Source organism: Pinus tabuliformis, chromosome 7, assembly GCF_031772625.1.
Source record: "Pinus tabuliformis cultivar Carrire ecotype Pingquan chromosome 7, CPIR1, whole genome shotgun sequence".
NCBI classification, from domain to species: domain Eukaryota; kingdom Viridiplantae; phylum Streptophyta; class Pinopsida; order Pinales; family Pinaceae; genus Pinus; species Pinus tabuliformis.
The window spans coordinates 70,170,016-70,191,031 of record NC_142293.1 but is presented as its reverse complement, the minus strand read 5'-3'; the positions used below and the strand labels follow the sequence as shown (position 1 = coordinate 70,191,031).

General features: G+C 36.1%; 1 protein-coding gene and 1 pseudogene across 1 annotated transcript; both read left to right on the top strand.

Moving 5' to 3' along the window:
- Positions 1–1,280: 1,280 nt before the first annotated feature.
- Positions 1,281–3,067, top strand: LOC149245256 (UDP-glycosyltransferase 86A1-like). Its single transcript, XM_089455565.1, has 2 exons — positions 1,281–1,788; positions 2,010–3,067. Exons 1-2 carry the CDS (start codon positions 1,296–1,298, stop codon positions 2,984–2,986), a joined length of 1,470 nt encoding a protein of 489 aa, XP_089311691.1. The 5' UTR covers positions 1,281–1,295; the 3' UTR covers positions 2,987–3,067.
- Positions 3,068–5,550: 2,483 nt separating this feature from the next.
- LOC149245255 (UDP-glycosyltransferase 86A1-like) lies at positions 5,551–15,235 on the top strand (annotated as a pseudogene).
- Positions 15,236–21,016: the final 5,781 nt, after the last annotated feature.

Below are 21,016 nucleotides of genomic sequence, written 5' to 3'. Positions count from 1 at the left end.
ATTTAAAATAAAAATGTTAATAATTTATATTAAAATGTTTTCTTAAAAATGATTTAAATTATTTTATTTATATTTAGAATTTATAATAAAACTGTAAACTTTATTGTAAAATAAATTATATAATTTTTTTAAAAATTGAAATGAGAATTTTTGGAGGAGAATCAGTGATTTTGATTTGCCACTATTATATTAGATATAAATATTTTATATGTACCATTAACAAACTAATTACAACATGTCTCCAGAGACTTAGACCTATATCTACCATCTCTATTATTTGGTGCACAATTAAATCCTTTAACTTTATTCTAAACACCTTCCTCCTAGATTTTGGTGGAGGGTTCAATTCCTCTAAATCCTCAATATTCTTTTTCCATACTTGAGACATTGTCTCAATACACATTAGTAAGATATTAGCAGCATTTGGCATTAAGCTTTTTATGTTAGGTAATTTAAATTTTATGACAAAAACCAAAATTTGTATTTAAAAGAAGAAACATAAAATAGGTTATATTAAGTAAAGGGAAAATAATTAACAATTTTATTATCAAAATCTTTAGAATTTACAAATTGCATAACTAGGTTATGTATTCTTCTTTTTTTTTTTTTCAGAGAAAAAAACCAACATAGCTTTATATTAAGAGTATATAAAGATCATCAATACATATTCGAGATTTGGATGAAGCATAGAAATGCCCAATCTCTCTTGTTTTTCAATTTTTTTTTTTTTTTCCTTTCTTAATTTTTTTTAATTTCTATTTTGTCAAATTTCTATAATATTTAACTTTAATTTAAATATATTTAATTTAGATATTTAAATTTAGCAGCAAGTACTATTGTGTAACTTGTTTTTAACATAATGTTCTTTCATTTTTACTTGTTACATTTTTCAGTGGAATTTACCCGAAATCCAAGAGGAATTTTTGAGAATAGGATGTTCGACTAATGGTTGGTGGGTGTGTGGGTGGATAGGTGGGTGCGTGGATTAACCTGCGCATCAACCAAAAAGGGAAAATATGATAGTCTTGGGCACATGCAAAATATTTTATTAAGGAAAAATCTGATTCTCGGCACATGCAAAATATTTTGCTGGAAAAATATGAAAGTCTGGGGCACATGCAGAATATTTTATGAGGAAAAATATGATGTAATACTCTGAAATAATAGAGCAGGTAGAAATCCCTCTTTGAGACTGCTCTGCGATGAATCTAGGTTTAGCACGGCTCTGTGAGACGTTATAAAACAATGAACATTGAAACGAAACAAAACGAAAGGGGAAATTGCTGTCAACAGATATGGATGAGTGTGAAGGCAAAACTGGGATTCATGCCGTAGTCGTTCCGATGCCTGGGCAAGGCCACATCAACCCCATGATGCAGCTCGCAAAGAAGCTCGCCTCCAAGGGCATGGCCATCACATTTGTCCTCACACAATCATGGCACAACATCATCACTCGCAGTGATACCGGCACCGGTCTGGATGCATTTGCCCACGCTCGGAATCTTGGCCTCGACATTCGGCTGGTGGCAATACCCGATTGCCTGCCGGGCGAGTTCGAGAGATGGAACAAGCTCCAGGAGTTTGCTCAGTCGCTGGATAATATGGAAACCCACGTGGAGGAACTCATAAAGAATCTCAATCAATCCAGTGCAACCCCCGTCTCCTGCATTGTCGCTGATACTTTCCTCGGCTGGGCAGTGCCTCTCGCCAAGAAGCTGTGCCTGCTTTCCATTTCCTTCTGGACGCAAAATGTGTCGGTTTTTTCCATCACTTGCCATTCATACTTAGGTGATAATTTATTTCAATTTGCTGCTATTAATCACTGAGTGAATCCCAGTGGAGAATCAATCAGTGAGGCTGTTATTTAAAATCTCTGGAATATTTTTGCTTTTTATATCAATCTGCACAGACTTGGGTTTATTTAACATTACTAGAGTCTATCTTCAAACCCTAATTCATGGATAATTTCCCCCGTTCTCTCAACGTTGTAATGATTTGTTGTTTTTCAGATTGTTTTGCAGCGGAAGGTGGGGAGGAATCGATATTCCACATTCCAGGTGTGACACCTTTACGCCCCGCAGATCTTCCCATGGGGTTAAAACTAAACGCAAATAATGTAATCACCGGCGTGATTGGTCGCTGTTTTCAAACAGTCAGAGAAGCAGACTGGGTTGTAGCCAATTCCTTCCACGGGTTAGAAAGTCGTGTGGTGGAGGCTCTGTGGGAGAAAATACGAGTGTACTGCGTGGGGCCATTGCTCCCTTCGGCGTACCTCGACTTCGCAGATCCTCGCGACTCCGTTGTGGGGACCAGCTATCGGGTAGAGATGGACTGCACACAATGGCTGCGCGACAAGGCCCCCAAGTCGGTCATATACGTTTCGTTCGGCAGCCTATTCCCTATTTCGAAAAGCCAAATAGAGGAAATAGCAATGGGTCTCAAGGAGAGCGATTACAGTTTTATTTGGGTGCTTCGACGTCAGGGCGAAGAGTGCGCCGAAGTCTCATCCATGCTGCCGGACGGCTTTCTGAACGAAACAAAGCAACGAGGAGTGATTGTTCCATGGTGTTCACAGCTGAAAGTGCTGTCCCATCCATCCATCGGTGGGTTTTTCAGTCACTGCGGGTGGAACTCCACTTCAGAGAGCATCTCCTTGGGCCTCCCCATGCTGGGATTCCCTCTCGGTGGGGAGCAATTTACCAACTGCAAGTTCATAGCCGATGAATGGAAGATTGGGCTGAGACTAAGGAGCGGCGATGATAGAGATAAGGTTATTGGCAGGGCCCAAATAGCAGAAAACGTGAGGAGATTGATGGAAGGGGAGGAGATAAGAAGGGCGGCCGAGAGACTGAGAGATGTCGCCAAAATGGCAGTAAGGAAAGGAGGAACTTCTGACAATAATTTGGAAAGCGTTGCAAAGGGGTTAAAAGCCAAACTCATTGAAAACAAGATATTGTTTTCATCTTCTCCCAGCGGAGTCATGTGAGGGGAGACTTGGAAAATGAATGTTTGTGGAATGTAAAATTGGATGGTATAAGCATGGACCGAGTATTCCGTGGAACAGCATTCGAAGAAAAGACTTATTATACTTGAATAAAATAATTATTATGTAATTATTATGTTTGATATTATTATTAGGTATTTAAATATGAGTTATTTTTATAAAGTGTACATCAATTAATTTATATGAAAAAAATTTTAAAATGAAATTAATTAAATTACTTTTGAAATGTCTATATTCTATTAAATTTAAAATATTTTAATAAAAGTATTTCACATTTGAGTAAATAGTCATTACTATTTACAAAAATAAACTTTATTTAGTTGAGTATATACATATTATAATGGTGTCAAACTTAACTACACTTATATATTTCATCTTATATATTTCATTAAACATTGGTATATTCTTTTTAGTCAAATTTGATATGGAGAAAATTAAGTGTTACATAATAGTTATTTTGTATCACTTAGTTTAAATATACTTAAATTAAAGTAAAAATATTGAATTTGAATTAGTGTTAAAGTTTAGAATTCAGTTAAATTAAGTTTTACTCATAGGTAAATTGAGATATTTTGTTATTTGTAATTCTTAATTGTGAAAATAGAAAATTCAATTTTACCTATCCTTTACAATATAAAATATACAAATCTATATTAATAAACATTTTCAATAACTATTATTAATTTTCAAAAATATATTAATTTTTTATTATAAAATTTTATTATATTATTTTACAAAAATAAATAATTATAAAAATATTGTAATTTAAAAAAATATTATTTAAAAAAATAAAATTATAATTTTTTTACTAAATTAACCTCTATATATAAACCCAACACATAAAAAAATTTAAACTTAAGAGGATGGAGAAGTTGCATTTCCATCAAATTTAGTTATAATGTATACAAAGGAGGGATGTCTATTTTTAAATACCATTGCTTTATGTGAAAGCAATCAGCAAGACATGTACAAGTTATTCGACAATCATATGCAGTTTGGCTCACCTTTAATCTGATAAAAGAATTGTTTTTAATAACTTGCAAGGTCGTTGTCTTTTCATTTTAGTTTTGGGTCTCAATAATAACATTAAATTGATCTATTTTTTTTATTAATTTGTTGTCAAATCATTTAATTTAATTTAGCGGTTTTATTCAATGAGTTTTTGATTTATAAAATATTTTTAAAAAATATATCATTTAACTCTTTACCAATATGAACTTAACCCATTTTTCTAGTTTAAAAAATCTTTAATTTTATAGATATTGTAGGTATTTAATTTTTTATTACCAATTTTTATTTTTATTTTTATTTTTTCATTAACATTTTTTATATTTTTATATTTTTTCATTAATTTTGAGCTTATTTTTTATACTTACCAATATTAAAACTCTTTTCCCGCTATATATCGCCCAATATATTAATTCATTTTTTTTCAAAATATATCCCTCATATAAATCCACCTAATATGGTATTGCTCCCTACTAAAACCCCTGTGATCCTAATAAATCCTATAACATAAAAAATAAGACCCTATCAACCATAGTCATAACTTACCAATTAAGATTATGAAAATGTAAACACAAGGATTATACATTTAACACCAATGAAAAAGTTATAAAATGTTCTGAAATGACATAATCACATTTATCAAAATAATAAATTTATTTATTTATTTATTTTTAAATAAAAATATAGCAGGTTATTGGTTTAAAACATGATTTTACTCCACAGTATAACACATTCCAGAATATTGAGAATATATAATATTCGAATATTGAGAATTCCAAAATTTAGAATGTTTGACTCTTGACATGTACCAAGAAACACATTAATATAATAAGAAAAGTATTCATAAGATTATTGGGATGAGGGTACATCACTATGATTACAAAATAGAGTGAAACTCAAACCAATTAAAATCCAAAAAATAAAGTTAAAATATTGAAAAAACAATTTAATTTCGTCTTAAACTTTATACATTGACATTCATTTTTTAAGTCAAATAGATAATTCACGGTCAAATGGTGATGGTTATTCTCTACCAGCTGCGGGGATAATAATAAGTTGAGTAACCTAAATAAAGTGATATTTCTTAAAAGTTGAACGTTTTCTCTTGGATATGAATATTTCAGTATAGCATTTTAGCTTGCTTTTACTCGGTTTATATTTTGATATATGTTTTATATTTAAACATAATTAGTTCAGAGTTTGATTTCCTCATTGGTGGTGCATCATAAGAACTAATTGATTTTATTAATTTGGTTGTGCGTTCTTAAAATTTAATGAATTTATTAAAATACTTGAATAATACAAAGTATATTATAATAAAATTTTATTTTATATTTTTATTTTAAATTTTAATAAATAATAATTTATAATTTATAATTTTTCATTAGAAAATATATTTTTTTTAATCTAGTATTTGGATTAAATTTTTTTTATATAATTTTTTTTTATTGAAAATTTAAGAAAATATAATTTTAAATGCTAATTAGAAGTTGATTGAACTAGTTTTTTTTGAGACATTTTTTTTTGAAAACATTACGATGGCCTTTGCAATTGTTGTTAGGGTTTTCTCACTCAATTTCAATGACCTAGCAACCGCTCTGGATTATCTTGTGTTGAGGGAGATGGGCAATATGACGGAGGTCTGCTCCAATTTCACAATGGAGACACCAACAAGGGGAACGATGGAATGTAAAAAGAGGATTAACTCTCCTATTAGTGAGACAAGAACAAAGTATGACTTCAAATGATTGTGGCAACAAGTCTTTGGAACCAGGTGACTTGCCCACTAAAGGCATATTTAGTTGACTCATTTACTTTCGATATTAAAACATCTTTCGATGCCTCTTCTCTGTGGGAAGGGTGAATGTTCTATGGATTCTTCCCAACATACAGTCAATTTATTGTCGGATCTATCTGGTATGAGCTCTGGTTATTTGTTTTCTTTCATTCTATTTTACTTCACAACAAAATAATGGGCACCATTCATAGTGGTCTTCCACTTGGTTTGGGTTCCCTTTTTCCATTCTATGAATTTTAGACATATCCTGACCATTGTAGAGAAGGGGATCTCTATGAGGCTTGCACATACCCTAGAGGCTTTCAGTAATAGGGCATATTTGTTAGGGACTAAATCAAAGTCTCTTCATACAGTGTCAGAGTGTAATTGAAGTAACTCTTTTTAGATATTCATCAAAAACATTAGTGGAAAAACTGAAGTCTTTTAGGTATGGGGATCTTCTTTAGTTTCATCGCTAAAGCTATTGATTCATGACACGTGGGGATTGCCTATAAATCTCTAGTCTCTATAATTTGCAGGGAAGATATTGCAAGATCCTCTACTTCTAAAGGACCTTAGCATTGCTAAAAGCTTGCAACAATAACCTTGAATCTTAGGCATCGTGGATGAGAAAATAGTGCCAAGAAATCAAATGGCCCCTCTACATCTGTCAAGGATGTTTTTCAAGGGAAGACCTATGTTTCCAAAGGGAAAAATTTATCACCCAAAAAATAGACACAAAAATTTCCTCAAGGTCCATATATTATGGACCATATGGAAGAAGCTCCATTTATGGAAGTCAAAAACCCAAAAGCATTCTATATGTTCATTATATTATAATCCAAAGCCATCATATGCAAATTCAACAGTTTATGGCCAAAACTAAAAGTTAAAAACCCAAAAGCATTCTATATATTCACTATATTATAATCCAAAGCCATCATATGCAAATTCAACATTTTATGGCCAAAACTAAAAGTTTTACATCAGTGGTTGTTCACTTTTTAGATATCAAATTGTGATATTTACGTAGGTTCCAAAAAAAATTTTGTTATTCAATTTAATAAAAAAAAATAAATAGATTTCGTAAAAGTTCTGTAAATAAAAAGACATGAATTATACACTCAAATATTATAACATGCACTCAAATATTTATGAAATCTTGGTATCATACGTACCATCATTATTGCTTCTTTATGTTGTTGTTTTCTTGTCCCTTCCGTAATAAAGTATCAAGTGAAACTCGTGCTCTATGATATCATCTATGACTCACTCGTAACTTCTTGCTCTCGTTTGCTGATTTTGCAATCCTTGTGGTGCTTTGATTTGGGATATTCATCGTATATAAGATGTTGTTAGTTTGTTAGTGACGTACTCAGAGCCTCAGCCTTTTGGTTTGTGTAGATTTGTTGACAGAATTTACACTCCCATTTCTTGATCATATGGAATCCAATTGGGCAGCTATGCTCTCACCTCAACCCACAAAATAATACAAAATTAGATAATACAAATCTATGTTATAATAGCCAAATAAAGTTACAACTTAAGAAAAAAAAAGTATTCATTAATAGGTTAATGTTCCAAACTTAAACAAGAATATCACATATTTGATTTTTATCATTATGCCGTATTTTATTTTATTTAAAATAAAAATGTTAATAATTTATAATAAAATGTTTTCTTAAAAATTATTTAAACTAACTTTATTTATATTTAGAATTTATAATAAAAACGTAAATTTTATTGTAAAATAAATTATATAATTAAAAAAAAAAATTTGAAATGAGAATTTTTGGAGGAGAATCAATAACTTTGATCTGTCATTATTATACTAGATACAAATAATTCATATATACCGTTAACAAATCAATTGACCAACCTACTCAAGCCAATATCTTTTGAGCAAAGATAAGTTACAAAAATTACTAATTCATTAAAGATACTGGGGAAGCTCAAAGGCTTCTCTTTGTCCTTTTTTCTTGGTATTATCTACCATCTCTATTTCCTCTCTATTTTGTAGATAATGTAATGATATTTGGTGCACAATTAAACCCTTTAATTTTATTCCAAACACCTTCCTCCTAGATTTTGGTGGACTGTTCAATTCCTCTAAATCATCAATATTCTTTTTCCATACTTGAGATCTGCACAATTAAACCCTTTAAGATTATTCTAAACACCTTCCTCCTAAATTTTGGTGGATGGTTCAATTCCTCTAAATCCTCAATATTCTTTTTCCATACTTGAGATATTGTCTCAATACACATTCTTAAGATATTAGCATTTGGCATTAAGCTTTTTATGTTAGGTAATTTAAATTTTATGACAAAAACCAAAATTTGTATTTAAAAGAAAGAACATAAAATAAGGTATAATAATAAAGGGAAAATAATTAACAATTTCATTATCAAAATCTTTAGAATTTATAAATTGCATAACTTGATTATGGATTCTTTTGAAGTCTTGTTTTTCAATTTTTTGTTTGTTTGTTGATTTCTCCCACTTTTTTTTCTCCTTTTGATTTTTATTTTGCTAAATTTCTATGATATTTAATTTTAATTTAACTATATTTAATTTAAATATTTAAAATTGGCAGCAAGTACTTGCTATTGCTGCTGTGTAACTTGTTTTTAACATAATGCTCTTTTATTCTTACTTGCTACATTTATCAGTGGAATCTAACCGAAATCCAATAGGAATTTTTGAGAATAGGATGGGTGGATGGGTTAACCTGCCCATCGACCAAAAAGGGAAAATATGATAGTCTTGGGCACATGCAAAATATTTTATTAAGGAAAACTCTGAGTCTTGGGCACATGCAAAATATTTTATTGGAAAAATATGAAAGCCTTGGGCACATGCAAAATATTTTATTGAGGAAAAATATGATGTAATACTCTGAAATAATAGAGCAGGTAGAAATCCCTCTTTGAGACTACTCTGCGATGAATCTCTGCTGAGCACGGCTCTGTGAGACGTTATAAACAAGGAACATTGAAACGAAACGAAACGGGAAATTGCTGTCAACAGATGTGGATGAGTGTGAAGGCAAAACTGGGATTCATGCCGTAGTCGTTCCGATGCCTGGAACCCCATGATGCAGCTCGCCTCCAAGGGCATGGCCATCACATTTGTCCTCACACAATCATGGCACAACATCATCACTCACAGTGATACCGGCACCGGTCTGGATGCATTTGACCACGCTCGGAATCTTGGCCTCGACATTCGGCTGGTGGCAATAACTGATTGCCTGCCCGGCGAGTTCGAGAGATGGAACAAGCTCCAGCAGTTTGCTCAGTCGCTAGATAATATGGAAAACCACGTGGAGGAGCTCATAAAGAATCTCAATCAATCCAGTGCAACACCCGTCTCCTGCATTGTCGCTGATACTTTCCTCGGATGGGCAGTGCCTCTTGCCAAGAAGCTGCGCCTGCTGTCCGTTTCCTTCTGCACGCAAAATGTGTCGGTCTTTTCATCATTTGCCATTCATACTTATGTGATAATTTATTTAAATTTGCTGGTCCTAAGCAATCAATGAGGCTGTTAGTTAAAATCTCTGGAATATTTTGCTTTTTATAGCAATCCACACAGATTTGGGTTTATTCAGCATTACTTGACTCTATCTTCAAACCCTAATTAATTGATAATTTCCCCCGTTTTCTCAACGTTGTAATGATTTGTTGTTTTTCAGATTGTTTTGCAGCGGAAGGTGGGGAGGAATCTTCCACATTCCAGGTGCGACACCTTTGCGCCCCGCAGATCTTCCCATGTGGTGAAAACGAAGCCCAGATAATGTAATCACCGGAGTGGTTGCTCGCTGTTTTCAAACAGTCAGAGAAGCAGACTGGGTTGTAGCCAATTCCTTCCACGGGTTAGAAAGTCATGTGGTGGAGGCTCAGTGGGAGAAAATACTGCGAGTCATATTTCCCATGCTATCGGGTCATTAATAAAGGGCGGGTGTATATGCCCACCGTTCAATTTCGGCCTTACCAAAATCAAACAGTAAACATATACACCCGCCGTTCATTAATGACCCGATAGCATGGGATTTATTGATCCCCGAAAATACGAGTGTATTGCGTGGGGCCATTGCTTCCTTCGGCGTGCCTCGACTTCCCAGATCCTCGCGACTCCGTTGTTGGGACCAGCTATCGGGTAGAGATGGACTGCACACAATGAATGCACGACAAGCCCCCAAAGTCGGTCATATACGTTTCGTTCGGCAGCCTATTCCCTTATGTCGAAAAGCCAAATAGAGGAAATAGCAATGGGTCTCACGCAGAGCGATTATAGTTTTATTTGGGTGCTTCGACGTCCGGGCGAACAGTGCGCGGAAGTCTCATCCATGCTGCTGGACGGCTTTCTGAACGAAACAAAGCAACGAGGAGTGGTTGTTCCATGGTGTTCATGTAAATGGTGTTCATGTAAATGTGTTAGAAAATTTCCATAGATGAATCTAGTTAGTGAAGGTTGAACATATAATTTTGCACAGTAAAAATATTAAAAGAATTGAAAAAAAGAAAAAGAATGATTGATTCAAAAAATAGGTTACAATGCTTTATGATATAGTATTAATGCTTTATGATATAGTATTATTGAGTGAAGATCCCAAGGTAATGCATCATAGTGGTGATCAATGAGAGTGAAAATCCCAAGATAATGGGCAATAGTGGTGATTAATGAGAGGATTCAACACCAGCGATTTGCGGAGTTAAAGGAGGAGCAAATCATGGAGTAAATCATGCAGATGCAGAATAACTACCCTGTTGCACAGTGAAAGGAGGAGCAAATCAGAGAGTAAATCATACAGAAAGGATCTTGCATGTAGTACCATGCTCTAACTAAGTATCCGCATATGCCAGTAATGAAGGTCCTAAGTGTGTAGTACCTCCAAGAATTCACAGGTAACAATGTTGTCTCATCCATCCATCTGTGGGTTTTTAAGTCACTACGGGTGGAACTCCACTTCAGAGAGCATCTCCTTAGGCCTCCCCATGCTGGGATTTCCTTTCGGTGGGGAGCAATTTACGAACTGCAAGTTCATAGCCGTTGAATGGAAGATGGAAGATTGGGCTGAGACTAAGGAGCGGCTATGATTCAGATAAGGTTATTGGCAGGTCTGTCTGGAAAAAAGGTTATTGGCAGGTCCCAAATAGCGGAAAATGTGAGGAGATTGATGGAAGGGGAGGAGATGAGAAGGGCGGCCGAGAGACAGAGATGTCGCCAAAATGGAAGGAAGGAAAGGAGAACCTCTGACAGTAATTTGAGAGACTGAGAGATGTCGCCAAAATGGAAGGAAGGAAAGGAGAACCTCTGACAGTAATTTGGAAAGCATTGCAGAGGGGTTAAAGGACACACTCATCGAAAACAAGATATCATCTTCATCTTCTCCGAGTAGAGTCATGTGAGGGAAGACTCTGAAACTGAACACTTCGGCAATGTAAAATTTGATGATATAATAAATTAAGGACTGAGTATTCCATGGAACAGCGTTCGAAGAAAATAATTATTATGTTTGATGTTTTTTTTTCCCCTAGGTGGAAAAACCTATCAACTCAGGTGTCAAAACCAACAGTGAGGACAGCCATCTCTGGCTGCTATCCGCGAATGTCGGTTTGACTCATCATAGTTAGATAGGAAAACCACGCCACCTGAAATAACCCGCTGGTGGTCCGTAAGGGAGCAGGCTCATCACTCCTGCCAGATGCCTCTGGGTCTTGGGCCGTTAACCTGTTTCCTTACGTCCGAGGAAGACGAGCTCTTAGCCAAGCAGAAGCAGTTTTACGGCATACTGATGTTATTATTAGGTATTTAAATATGAGTTATTTTCACTTGAATATTTTGAAATTCAAAATTACAAATAACAGCTGTTTTTACAGTTTCACCAATAGCTTTAAATTTATGGGTAAATTTATGTAGTTGTTTGCAATATAAGCCTATAATGTTAATATTTTAGAATATATATTTTATAGAAATTTAGTATTTGTATTTTAGAATATTTTTTTATAGAAATTTAGTATTTATAAGGTGTAAATCAATTAGTTTGTGTGAAGGGAAGTTGAGAATTAAATTAATTAAATTACTTTAAAAGGCTTTTACACTTTATTAAATTTAGCACATTTTAATAAAAACATTTTAGGTTTGAGTAAATAATCATCATTATTTACAAAAATAAACCCAATTTAGTTGAGTATATTTTTTCTAGTCAAATTCTATAGGAAGAAAAACAAGTGTAATGTTATATAGTAGTTACTTCCTATTGTTTAGTTTAAATATATTTAAATTAAAGTAAAAATATTGAATTTAAGTTGGTGTTGAGGTTTAAAATTCAGTTAAATTAAGTTGTATTGATTGGTAAATTGAGGTATTTTGTTATTCGTAATCCTTAATTGTGAGGTAGAGAATTTAATCCTACCCAACTACAATAATAATTTCTTATTAATCCTCCATATAACATGAAGTATAGAAATCTATATCCATAAATATTTTCAATGACTATAATTGATTTTTAAAAATATATTAGATTTTCTATAAATTATTATTATATTGTTTTATAAAATTAAATAACTATAAAAATATTGTAATTAAAAAAACAATTTTCTTATATAAAAAAATAAATAAAATTATAATTTTTTTTAAACAAGACAAAATTAACCTATATATATATATAAACCCAAAACATAAAAGATTTAAACTTAAGACAATGGAAAAGTTGCATTTCCATCGATATATACAAATGACCGACCAAAGATGTCTCTTTTTAAATCCCATTTCTTCATGGAACAAGGGTCTGCAACTAGTCAACCAAGCACAAGTAAAGTCTATAAAACTATACTTTCCATGATGCTTCCTAGTCTTTCGTATGTATCTAGGGTGACCTTGAAGTTGAGAGGCTCTGTAAATGTCTAATTCCTTCCTTGGGTGAAGTGGCGTGAAATGGAACTGGGCAAAGAAATGTGAATTAACCATACATATTAAACCCAAATAATGTGCACCTCTTTTCTATAATTATGGATGAAACTAGTCAACCAAGCACAAGCAAAAATCTTGATTCTGGAGGCAACAACTCAAAGTTCGAAGCTAAAGAGTGATTGGTGTATTTTCTATGTTGGAAATTGTGCTGGTTAATGCAGTAAAGAGATAATAATTTTTAACAGCACTTTGACAACTTCTCCTTGATTGAAGAAAGGGAGATCTAGCAGGGACCCTACTCAAAATAACACTTTGATAGGGAACAAGAAATATAAGTTCAATACATATAAATACTTTCTAGAGAATAATTAATGGATACCATAAGACCACCCTGAGATAACAATCTATACACCCATAATGAGATGTGGGCTTCAATTTTTTTGTAAATACAGATACAATCAAATAATTATAATGGTTAAGTTTAAAGTGAAACCTGAAATATTTAAAACCTAAATCCAAATCCTTTCTAGGGAAAGAAAAGAGAATTCTTAACTCATTCATGAGCCCCTCAAGAATAAAATTAGATATTAAACAACAACTTTAATCACTAATTAATAAACTAATGACCTACTCATACATAGACAAAATGTGCTTAAAGGCTCAAGATAATTAAGAGACTGTGAGCCAAAAAGTAGAATGTCATCAACAAATAAAAAATGATATAGGATCTTTGATTGGTGCATTTTTATACCATGTAGTAAAGGAAAGAGAAAAGGTGATAAGGTGCACCCCTATCTCAAGCCATGGGATGCTTGGAATCACTTCCTGGGTCAAGACCATTGAGTAAGTCACCATTTTCTAGCATTGATGTAGGCACTAGAAAATGATTTTCCAGTGCCTAAAGAAATCATTTTCTAGAGTTGTTACGACAATAGGTTTCCTAACAAGGTTTTGGGGACATATACTTTGATTTTACGATTCTTTGGAATGACAGGGAACAAAAAAACTGAATTGAATGTGAATTGTGGGTTGGTAAAATATGAATTTGATGTGATGGGAAAACAATATTTCTGGCTCGGAAAATTGTTTTTCTAGAAAGGTTTGGAAGGTAGTGCTCACCCTATTTACAATAAAAAAATTGCATTAGAAATGAAAACATAACATAACATTTTTAAATTAAACAGTTGTTTATCAAACAACTCGATTCTTCCATTCCGATCATTGAAATGAGGTGTAAAATTCTTGTAGTCCAATTAATTTGTCTTTGAAATTACAGTTTTGTAAAATGATATGATTCAAAAACCATAATTTAGATTATCTTCATTTGGATTATCTGAAAGTCTAAATTTTGTCTCTTTTTTGGAAGTTTGTAATAAAATTATGGATTTTATTTGAAATGCATTCAAATAAGTTCAGACTCATAAAAAAATCTCTGATACTTCAATTATTTTAAACTAATACTTATCCCTACCCAATTTTAAATAAAATGAACCAAAACCTATAAAAAAATATTATAACTTTAAAATTCTGCTGATAAAAATGGAACTCGACTTCAACATAATTCCAACTCGGCTATTCTGTCATGAAGACTTCCCTAAACAGATTTAAGATCAAATTTTTTATTATTGTTTGTCCCATGCCGTGGAAGGGTCATTCGGTTGGGAAATGGAACAGGCTAGCGGCGGGATAGACATTCCAAGGCTCTTTTGTCATGGATACTTTCGCATGAAAGGAAAATATAATTACAACACGGAAAATTTTAGGGGCTAATATTCATAGGTGGGCTAATTTTCTATGTTTTTTCCAAAAAAAGATTCACCAATTTTCATTTTCCCTAAAAATTATTCGCGAAAATTTTATATCATAAAATTATTTTATCTTAAAAATTGCCAAGTTTTTATAGAGACTATATAAAATCATTAGAAATTTGAATATTTTTACAAACACATCACTTAACATTTTATAGCTTGCATGTAAGGGACTAGTAAGATTCACCAAGGTTACTAAAATTTAAGATAAATTTCCATCCTTAAAATTTTGACTAAATTACACCTAGTTGAAAAAAACGTTTTTGACTCTTCGAAAATGAATAGGGAATACCCCATTTGCGGTGGTGGGAGAATGACATTGATTTATAGTTCTCAAATGTGCATAATGATGATGATTAATCTACATACATGTCAGGGGAGCAGGACACACTTATAATTTCATAGGGAAGCTGTCGGAGAGCAGGGAAGGTATCGATCCAACGCGATTTCCATTCGAGAGTTAATGGAACAAAACTTGGCTTGTCTTGGAGGTCTTAGCCTAGTCCCTACGCAAAAAATTTGTGGGGGAGGAGTTCAAATCGATTGATTAATAGCCACATTTAATGTTGAGTAGTCCATCGGGGCAGGGGATTGTGTGGGCAAGGAAGGAGGGTGGTAGGGGAGGAGGGGCTCCGGGAGAGGGAAGCAATGATCGGTGGGCCCCATCCAGTGATGGGAGGAAGGGGGGTCGCCGGGATCAAGTCGTCGGCGTCGGGGGAGTGATCACATCGACCCCTGTTCTTTCCCTACAATAGCTTGGTCCATTATATTATACACTCAAATATTTATGAAATCTTGGTATCATATGTACCATCATTGTTTCTTTTTATGTCGTTGTTTGCTTGTCCCTTTCGTAATAAAGTATCAAGTGAAACTCATGCTCTATGATGTCATCTATGACTCACTAGTAACTTCTTGCTCTCATTTGCTGATTTTTGCAATCCTTGTGGTGCTTCGATTTGGTATATTCATCGTACAAGATGTTGTTAATGGCGTACTCAAAGCCTCAACCTTTTGGTTTGTGTCGATTTGTGGACAAAATTTACACTCCCATCTCTTGATCATATGGAATCCAATTGGGCAACTACGCTCTCACCTCAACCAACAAAATAATACAAATCCATGTTGTAATAGCCAAATAAAGTCATCGTTTAACATGCCTATGGAACAACTTAAGAACAAACAAATTTATGCATTAATACGTTGATGTTCCAAACTTAAACAAGAATATCACATATTTGTTTTTTATTATTATGCAGTATTTTATTCCATTTTATTTAATTGAAAATAAAAATGTTTTCTAAGTAAGATTAATCTATTGATATAATACAAAAAGTAGTTACAGAGTTTCCTGGCTGTAAAGGGACTCGGCCTTAATCAACATGCAGCCATGAACATTGTCTGAGACTGCCCCAACAAAGGGGAAACCAGTCTGAAAGAGAAAAAGAAGTCCAAAAAGACAACAGATTTAACCACAGTTTTCTGAAGAGACTACCCTATCAAAAAACAACATACCAAACCACCCAGAAATCAACAGTTTGTCCGGACTGGACCACCACCCCTCAGAAAACTCTGAGGCCACACAAGACAAGACATAACTAAACCAAGAACTAAAAGAAGTGCCACCTGGCAGACGTGACACGCGCGATAAATTCCTCCATGGTAGGTTCCTCCACAATAGGACAAGCCCAGTCATCCGGGTTGTCCACCTCGCCACGTCCCGCCGCCTGATGTCCTCCCTCCCTGCTGCCGGCTTCCACCTGCGGACCCACCGTGTCCTCCATGCGTCTTTCCACGGCCTGCGTGTCACTTTGAAGGCCCAAGTCATCATGCAAGCTGCCAGCAGTGGCCTTCCCATGCTGTCTGTTCCAACCACCATTACCACCTTGTTCTTTGTCATTGCCTCTGTTCCGGCTAGGACCAGCTCTGTGCGTCTCCTCCATGGAAAATGTCATGGGAATGTGCTGCTCAGTCTCTTCTGTGATGGAGATGGAGACGGTGGCAACAATGACCGGGCAGTTCAGAGCGCTGCAGAACCGGAACTGCGTCGTGTGAGGGACTTGGTGCAGAGGCAGAGGAAAGGGTGCAGTGCGAACAACCGCCTCTTCGTGACTAGAGCTGTGGAGACCTGCTCTGCCGCGACCACTTCTGGTATTCGGATACTGGGGATTTTCAGTAGAGGAAGCCGGGGAAACCGAATTACGTCGATGCAGAGCTGGGGAGCGAGAGCTGCCTCCTTGCGTGCCACCACATCTGCTACGCATGCGGTGGCGAACCATGGTGGAAGTAGGAGCAGAGAAAGAGTCAGGGGAAGCAGAAGGAGAATAGACAGAGGAATTTTGCGCAGAGGTTACAGAATGCTGGAGGACAAAAGGCGAGTTGCAGAGGTTTGAATGGGAATGGTGGTAACCATTGCCCAAGTCAAGGTAGCACACAATCCAGCAGCGGCGCCCTGTGCTGGTTCTCTCAGTTGGCTCTTCCGCCTGCAGAGGGCAAGCACAGTGAAACAGGGGCAGAATGACTGGAATGTTTTCTGGTGCCATGGTTAAACAAGGAATGGCTCTGCCTCGACTGTAGCAGGCATTTAATGCCACCTGCGAGGTGCCCTGAGTATCATTTACTTTGATCTTGGGATGGTTGCAGAGGGCCATGTGGCCACCCCGTCCGCCGTCATCCTGTCTCATCATCGTAAACACGTTAATGAACACCCGCATCTGGGGATTGAGCTTCCTGATGCACCAGGTCAGTGCAAATTTGCAGTTGATTTTGGTCATCTATGATGTCGAGAAGACCATAGCGTAAGGTCTGGTCCTGATCTGTCCCAATGTTTGCTAAAAGATCAGCAACTTTGTTACTGTCCCTTTTGACATGAATAAAAGTTATTGCTCTCTTGTCTTTTATTCATTTCTTTATTGTTTCAAGCCTGGTCATTAATCTCCAGCTGTTGGCAACTCGTGAAGGCGTGTTTCCTTGTTGTATTTGAATGGCCATATTGATGAGGATTTGAGTGTCCCCTTCTATAAGGATGGGATAAAAGTTATGTTGGTTAGCTAGCTTCATACCTTGCCACAGGCCTTCTAGTTCGGCAGAGTTGTTTGTGTCTCATCCAATGGAGCCAAAAAAAGATAATAAAGGTTGGCCCTCATGATTTCTAAATATACCTCCATTTCCTGCTTTGCCTGGATTGCCCTTGGAGGCACCATCAAAATTTAACTTAATCACTCATGTTGGTGGGGGGGGTGACTAGTGTGAAAGTTGCCTGGTTGTGATGTTGGTTCTATTGGCATTCAATAGTGCTTGTGGGAGCTATAGGTTCCAGTGAGCCCATATGCTTAATTCCTGTGGCTGGGTCGGAAAGTCCTCCGTTGTCCATTGATGCAATGCAAGAGTTTCCTTGATGTTGTGACATAGGTTAGTCCTTATGATTTCTAAGGAATTTTTGTGATTTTTGAAAATTCATTTATTTCTTTCCTTCCAGATTGTCCATAGAAGGAGACCTGGAAAGATTGTCCATAACTTGTTCAGAATTTTGCTGTTATACAGCTCTAGAGTCCAGTTGCAAATGGTGCCTCTTATATCCCCAAGAAGTCTGCATGGTCTCTGGCATCTGAAAGTGAGCTTTTCCCAGAGTTGATTGGCCATGTGGTAGGAGTCCATGAGGTGCTGAATAGTTTCTTCATTATTTTGACAGTTGGGACAGTAAGAAGGACCATGAAATCCTCTTTTAATTAAGTTATCCCATGTGAGAATTCTTTGATGATACAACAGCCAGATAAAAGTAGAGACTTTGGGCCAGATCCCCGTAGTCCATATACGCTGCCAGGCAGGATCTATTGGTTCCTGAGTTTGGCACATTATTTGGTAAGCTTCTTTGGTGGTGTATGTGCCTTTCGGTGTATAACCCCATCTTAGAACATCGCTTCCTGTATGGACTCTGATTCTTCTACTAGTGAGCTCTTTGTGTAGCTCCATGTTATGAGCTTCCATTTCTTGTTGTGCTATTTGCCTCACCGGTTTCCATTGTCTGAATCCCTGTATAATGCTAGGAGTCCAGAAGTGTGCAACATTGTCTGCTTGGTTAATGTTGTTTCCATGATAATTTGTGTCTGGTAAGAATACTTCAATTTTGGGTCTTTGTTGCCAGGAGTCTGTCCAGAAACGGGTCGTCCTTCCATTCCTTATCTCCCAGAAGCTATGCTGATAGATGACCTCTTTGTGTTGCTTGGCCGCATTCTAGATTAGGGATCCTGTAAGCGTGGTGGTGATCCTGATTAGTTCTTGTTGTGGTCGATTATTTGCATACTTTGCTGTCCATAATTGCGCCCATAGCTTCTGTGGACAGGAAACCCATTGCCACCAAATCTGTGCTCCCATCAAAGTGTTGTTGTGTTGAGGATCACGTAAGCCTAGGCCTCCCTGTCTTTTAGGCCTGCAGACTTTATCCCATTTGACTAGAGCCCATTTTCTGTTTTGTCCTATGGAGCCCCATAAGAAATTGCGTTGCAAATTTCGAATTCTTTTCAGTACCCATTTCGGCGCAGCAAGCACTGAGAACAGATAGAGGGGCATTGATTGTAGAACTGCCTTTATCAGGACTAATCTGCTTGCCATGTTGAGAGTTCTATATGTCCAAGATAGGAGTCGACTTTCCATTTTCTCTATGAGTTGATGCCAGGAAGCATGCTTTAAGGCTGAATCTATTAAGGGGGTGCCTAAATACTGAGACGGAAGTTGGCTTGAGAGAATCCAATGATTCGAGTAATGATTATTTGGGTGGGAATAGGAGTATGGAAGAAAAAAAATATGAGATTTGGAGGTGTTGATGGTGGTGCCAGAAGCTTCTGAGAATGTGTCTAAAAGTGCTTTAAAGGTTCTGGCTTCATGTACAGAAGGATGACCAAAGAGCATATTGTCATCAACAAATTATTGATGGGTGATAGCAGGGGATCCATGGATAGAGAGTCCTCTGAGATCATGGGACTGAACGACATGCTTTATGATACGGCCTAGACCCTCAGCCATAATAATGAAAAGAAAAGGGGACAGAGGGTCACCTTGACGTATTCCTCTAGAAGGGTGATACGGTTTAGAGGGGATCCCATTGACAAGGACAAAGCAGAGTGGGGAGGATATGAGTGTCATCATCCATCTGACCCAGGTCGGGCTAAATCCAAAGGCTGTTAGCAGTTGTTTTATGTAGGTCCAACTGAGTTTATCAAAGGCTTTGGAAAGGTCGATTTTCAACAACATGCCTGCTTGTTTGTTCTTCTTGAGAGAATGAATGGTTTCATGGGTCAGAATAATACCATCCAAAATTTGACGGCCTTCTACATAACCAGATTGCTCTGGTGAGATGAGAAGAGGGAGGAGCAGTTTGAGGCAATTGGCTATGACTTTCAAGATAATTTTGTAGATAACATTGCATAGGGAAATAGGCCTAAACTTCTCTGGAGTGCTTGGTTGCGCAACTTTGGGAATAAGAGCGATGAAAGTTGTATTGAGTGAGGGGAGTAACCAATGCATTGCTCTTGATTCCTCAACCACGTTCCAAACATCTGCTTTAATTAGATCCCAAAAGTGATGGTAAAAGTTGGACGTGAAGCCATCAGGTCTTGGCGCCTTCCTAGCCTTTAGTTGATTGGAAGCCTCTTCGACCTCCATGATTGTGACTGGCCTTAGCAATAATTGATTATGCTCCTCTGTGATGAGTTTAGGGATATGCTGAAGAATATCATTGATGGCACTCTGTCTGTCTGTGGGCTGCTCTTGATGAATAGTTTTGAAGTGATTTATAAGCTCTTTCTCTATGTCTTCCTGTTTTTCCAATTTGTCTCCCTGAGAGTTTTGAATGTGTGAAATTGTATTGTTCATTCTTCTTTGTATAGTTGTACGATGGAAAAACTTGGTGTTTCATTCCCCTTCTCTTAGCCATCTGATTCTTGACTTCTGTCTCCATAGCAGTTCCTCTTGTTTGCCTCTTTCATCTAGTTGTGTTAGTAGTCTTTGTTCCTGCTTGGCATACTCCTCTGTTCGACCTTCTAGGATGATATTCTGCTGTAGCTTTGTCATGCACTCCTCAAGCGCTTTTTTCTCTTGAAAGATGTTGCCAAAGGTGGTATAGTTCTAGATTTTGATTTGTTTTTTGATATGTTTGAGTCTTTGCTGGAATTGGTACATAAGTGAGCCTCCGTTGGGAATGAAACTTTCCCATGCTGATTTGACCACAGTATTGAACTCAGGGTGAGTAAGCCAGAAAGCTTCAAACTTGAATGGTTTTCTGTTGGAGTTTCCGGGATTTTTCCATTGTAGAGAAATGGGCTAGTGATTCGAGCCAACTAAGGGTAAGATAGAGGCACTTATATCACCACCAAGATGAACAAAATTGTTTGAAATTAGAAATCTGTCCAACCTGGATGCTATTTGCTGAGTGCCGACTCTTTTGTTGTTCCAAGTAAAGATGTCGTTGTCAAAAGGTAAGTCCATTAGACTATTGTGTTGAATGTA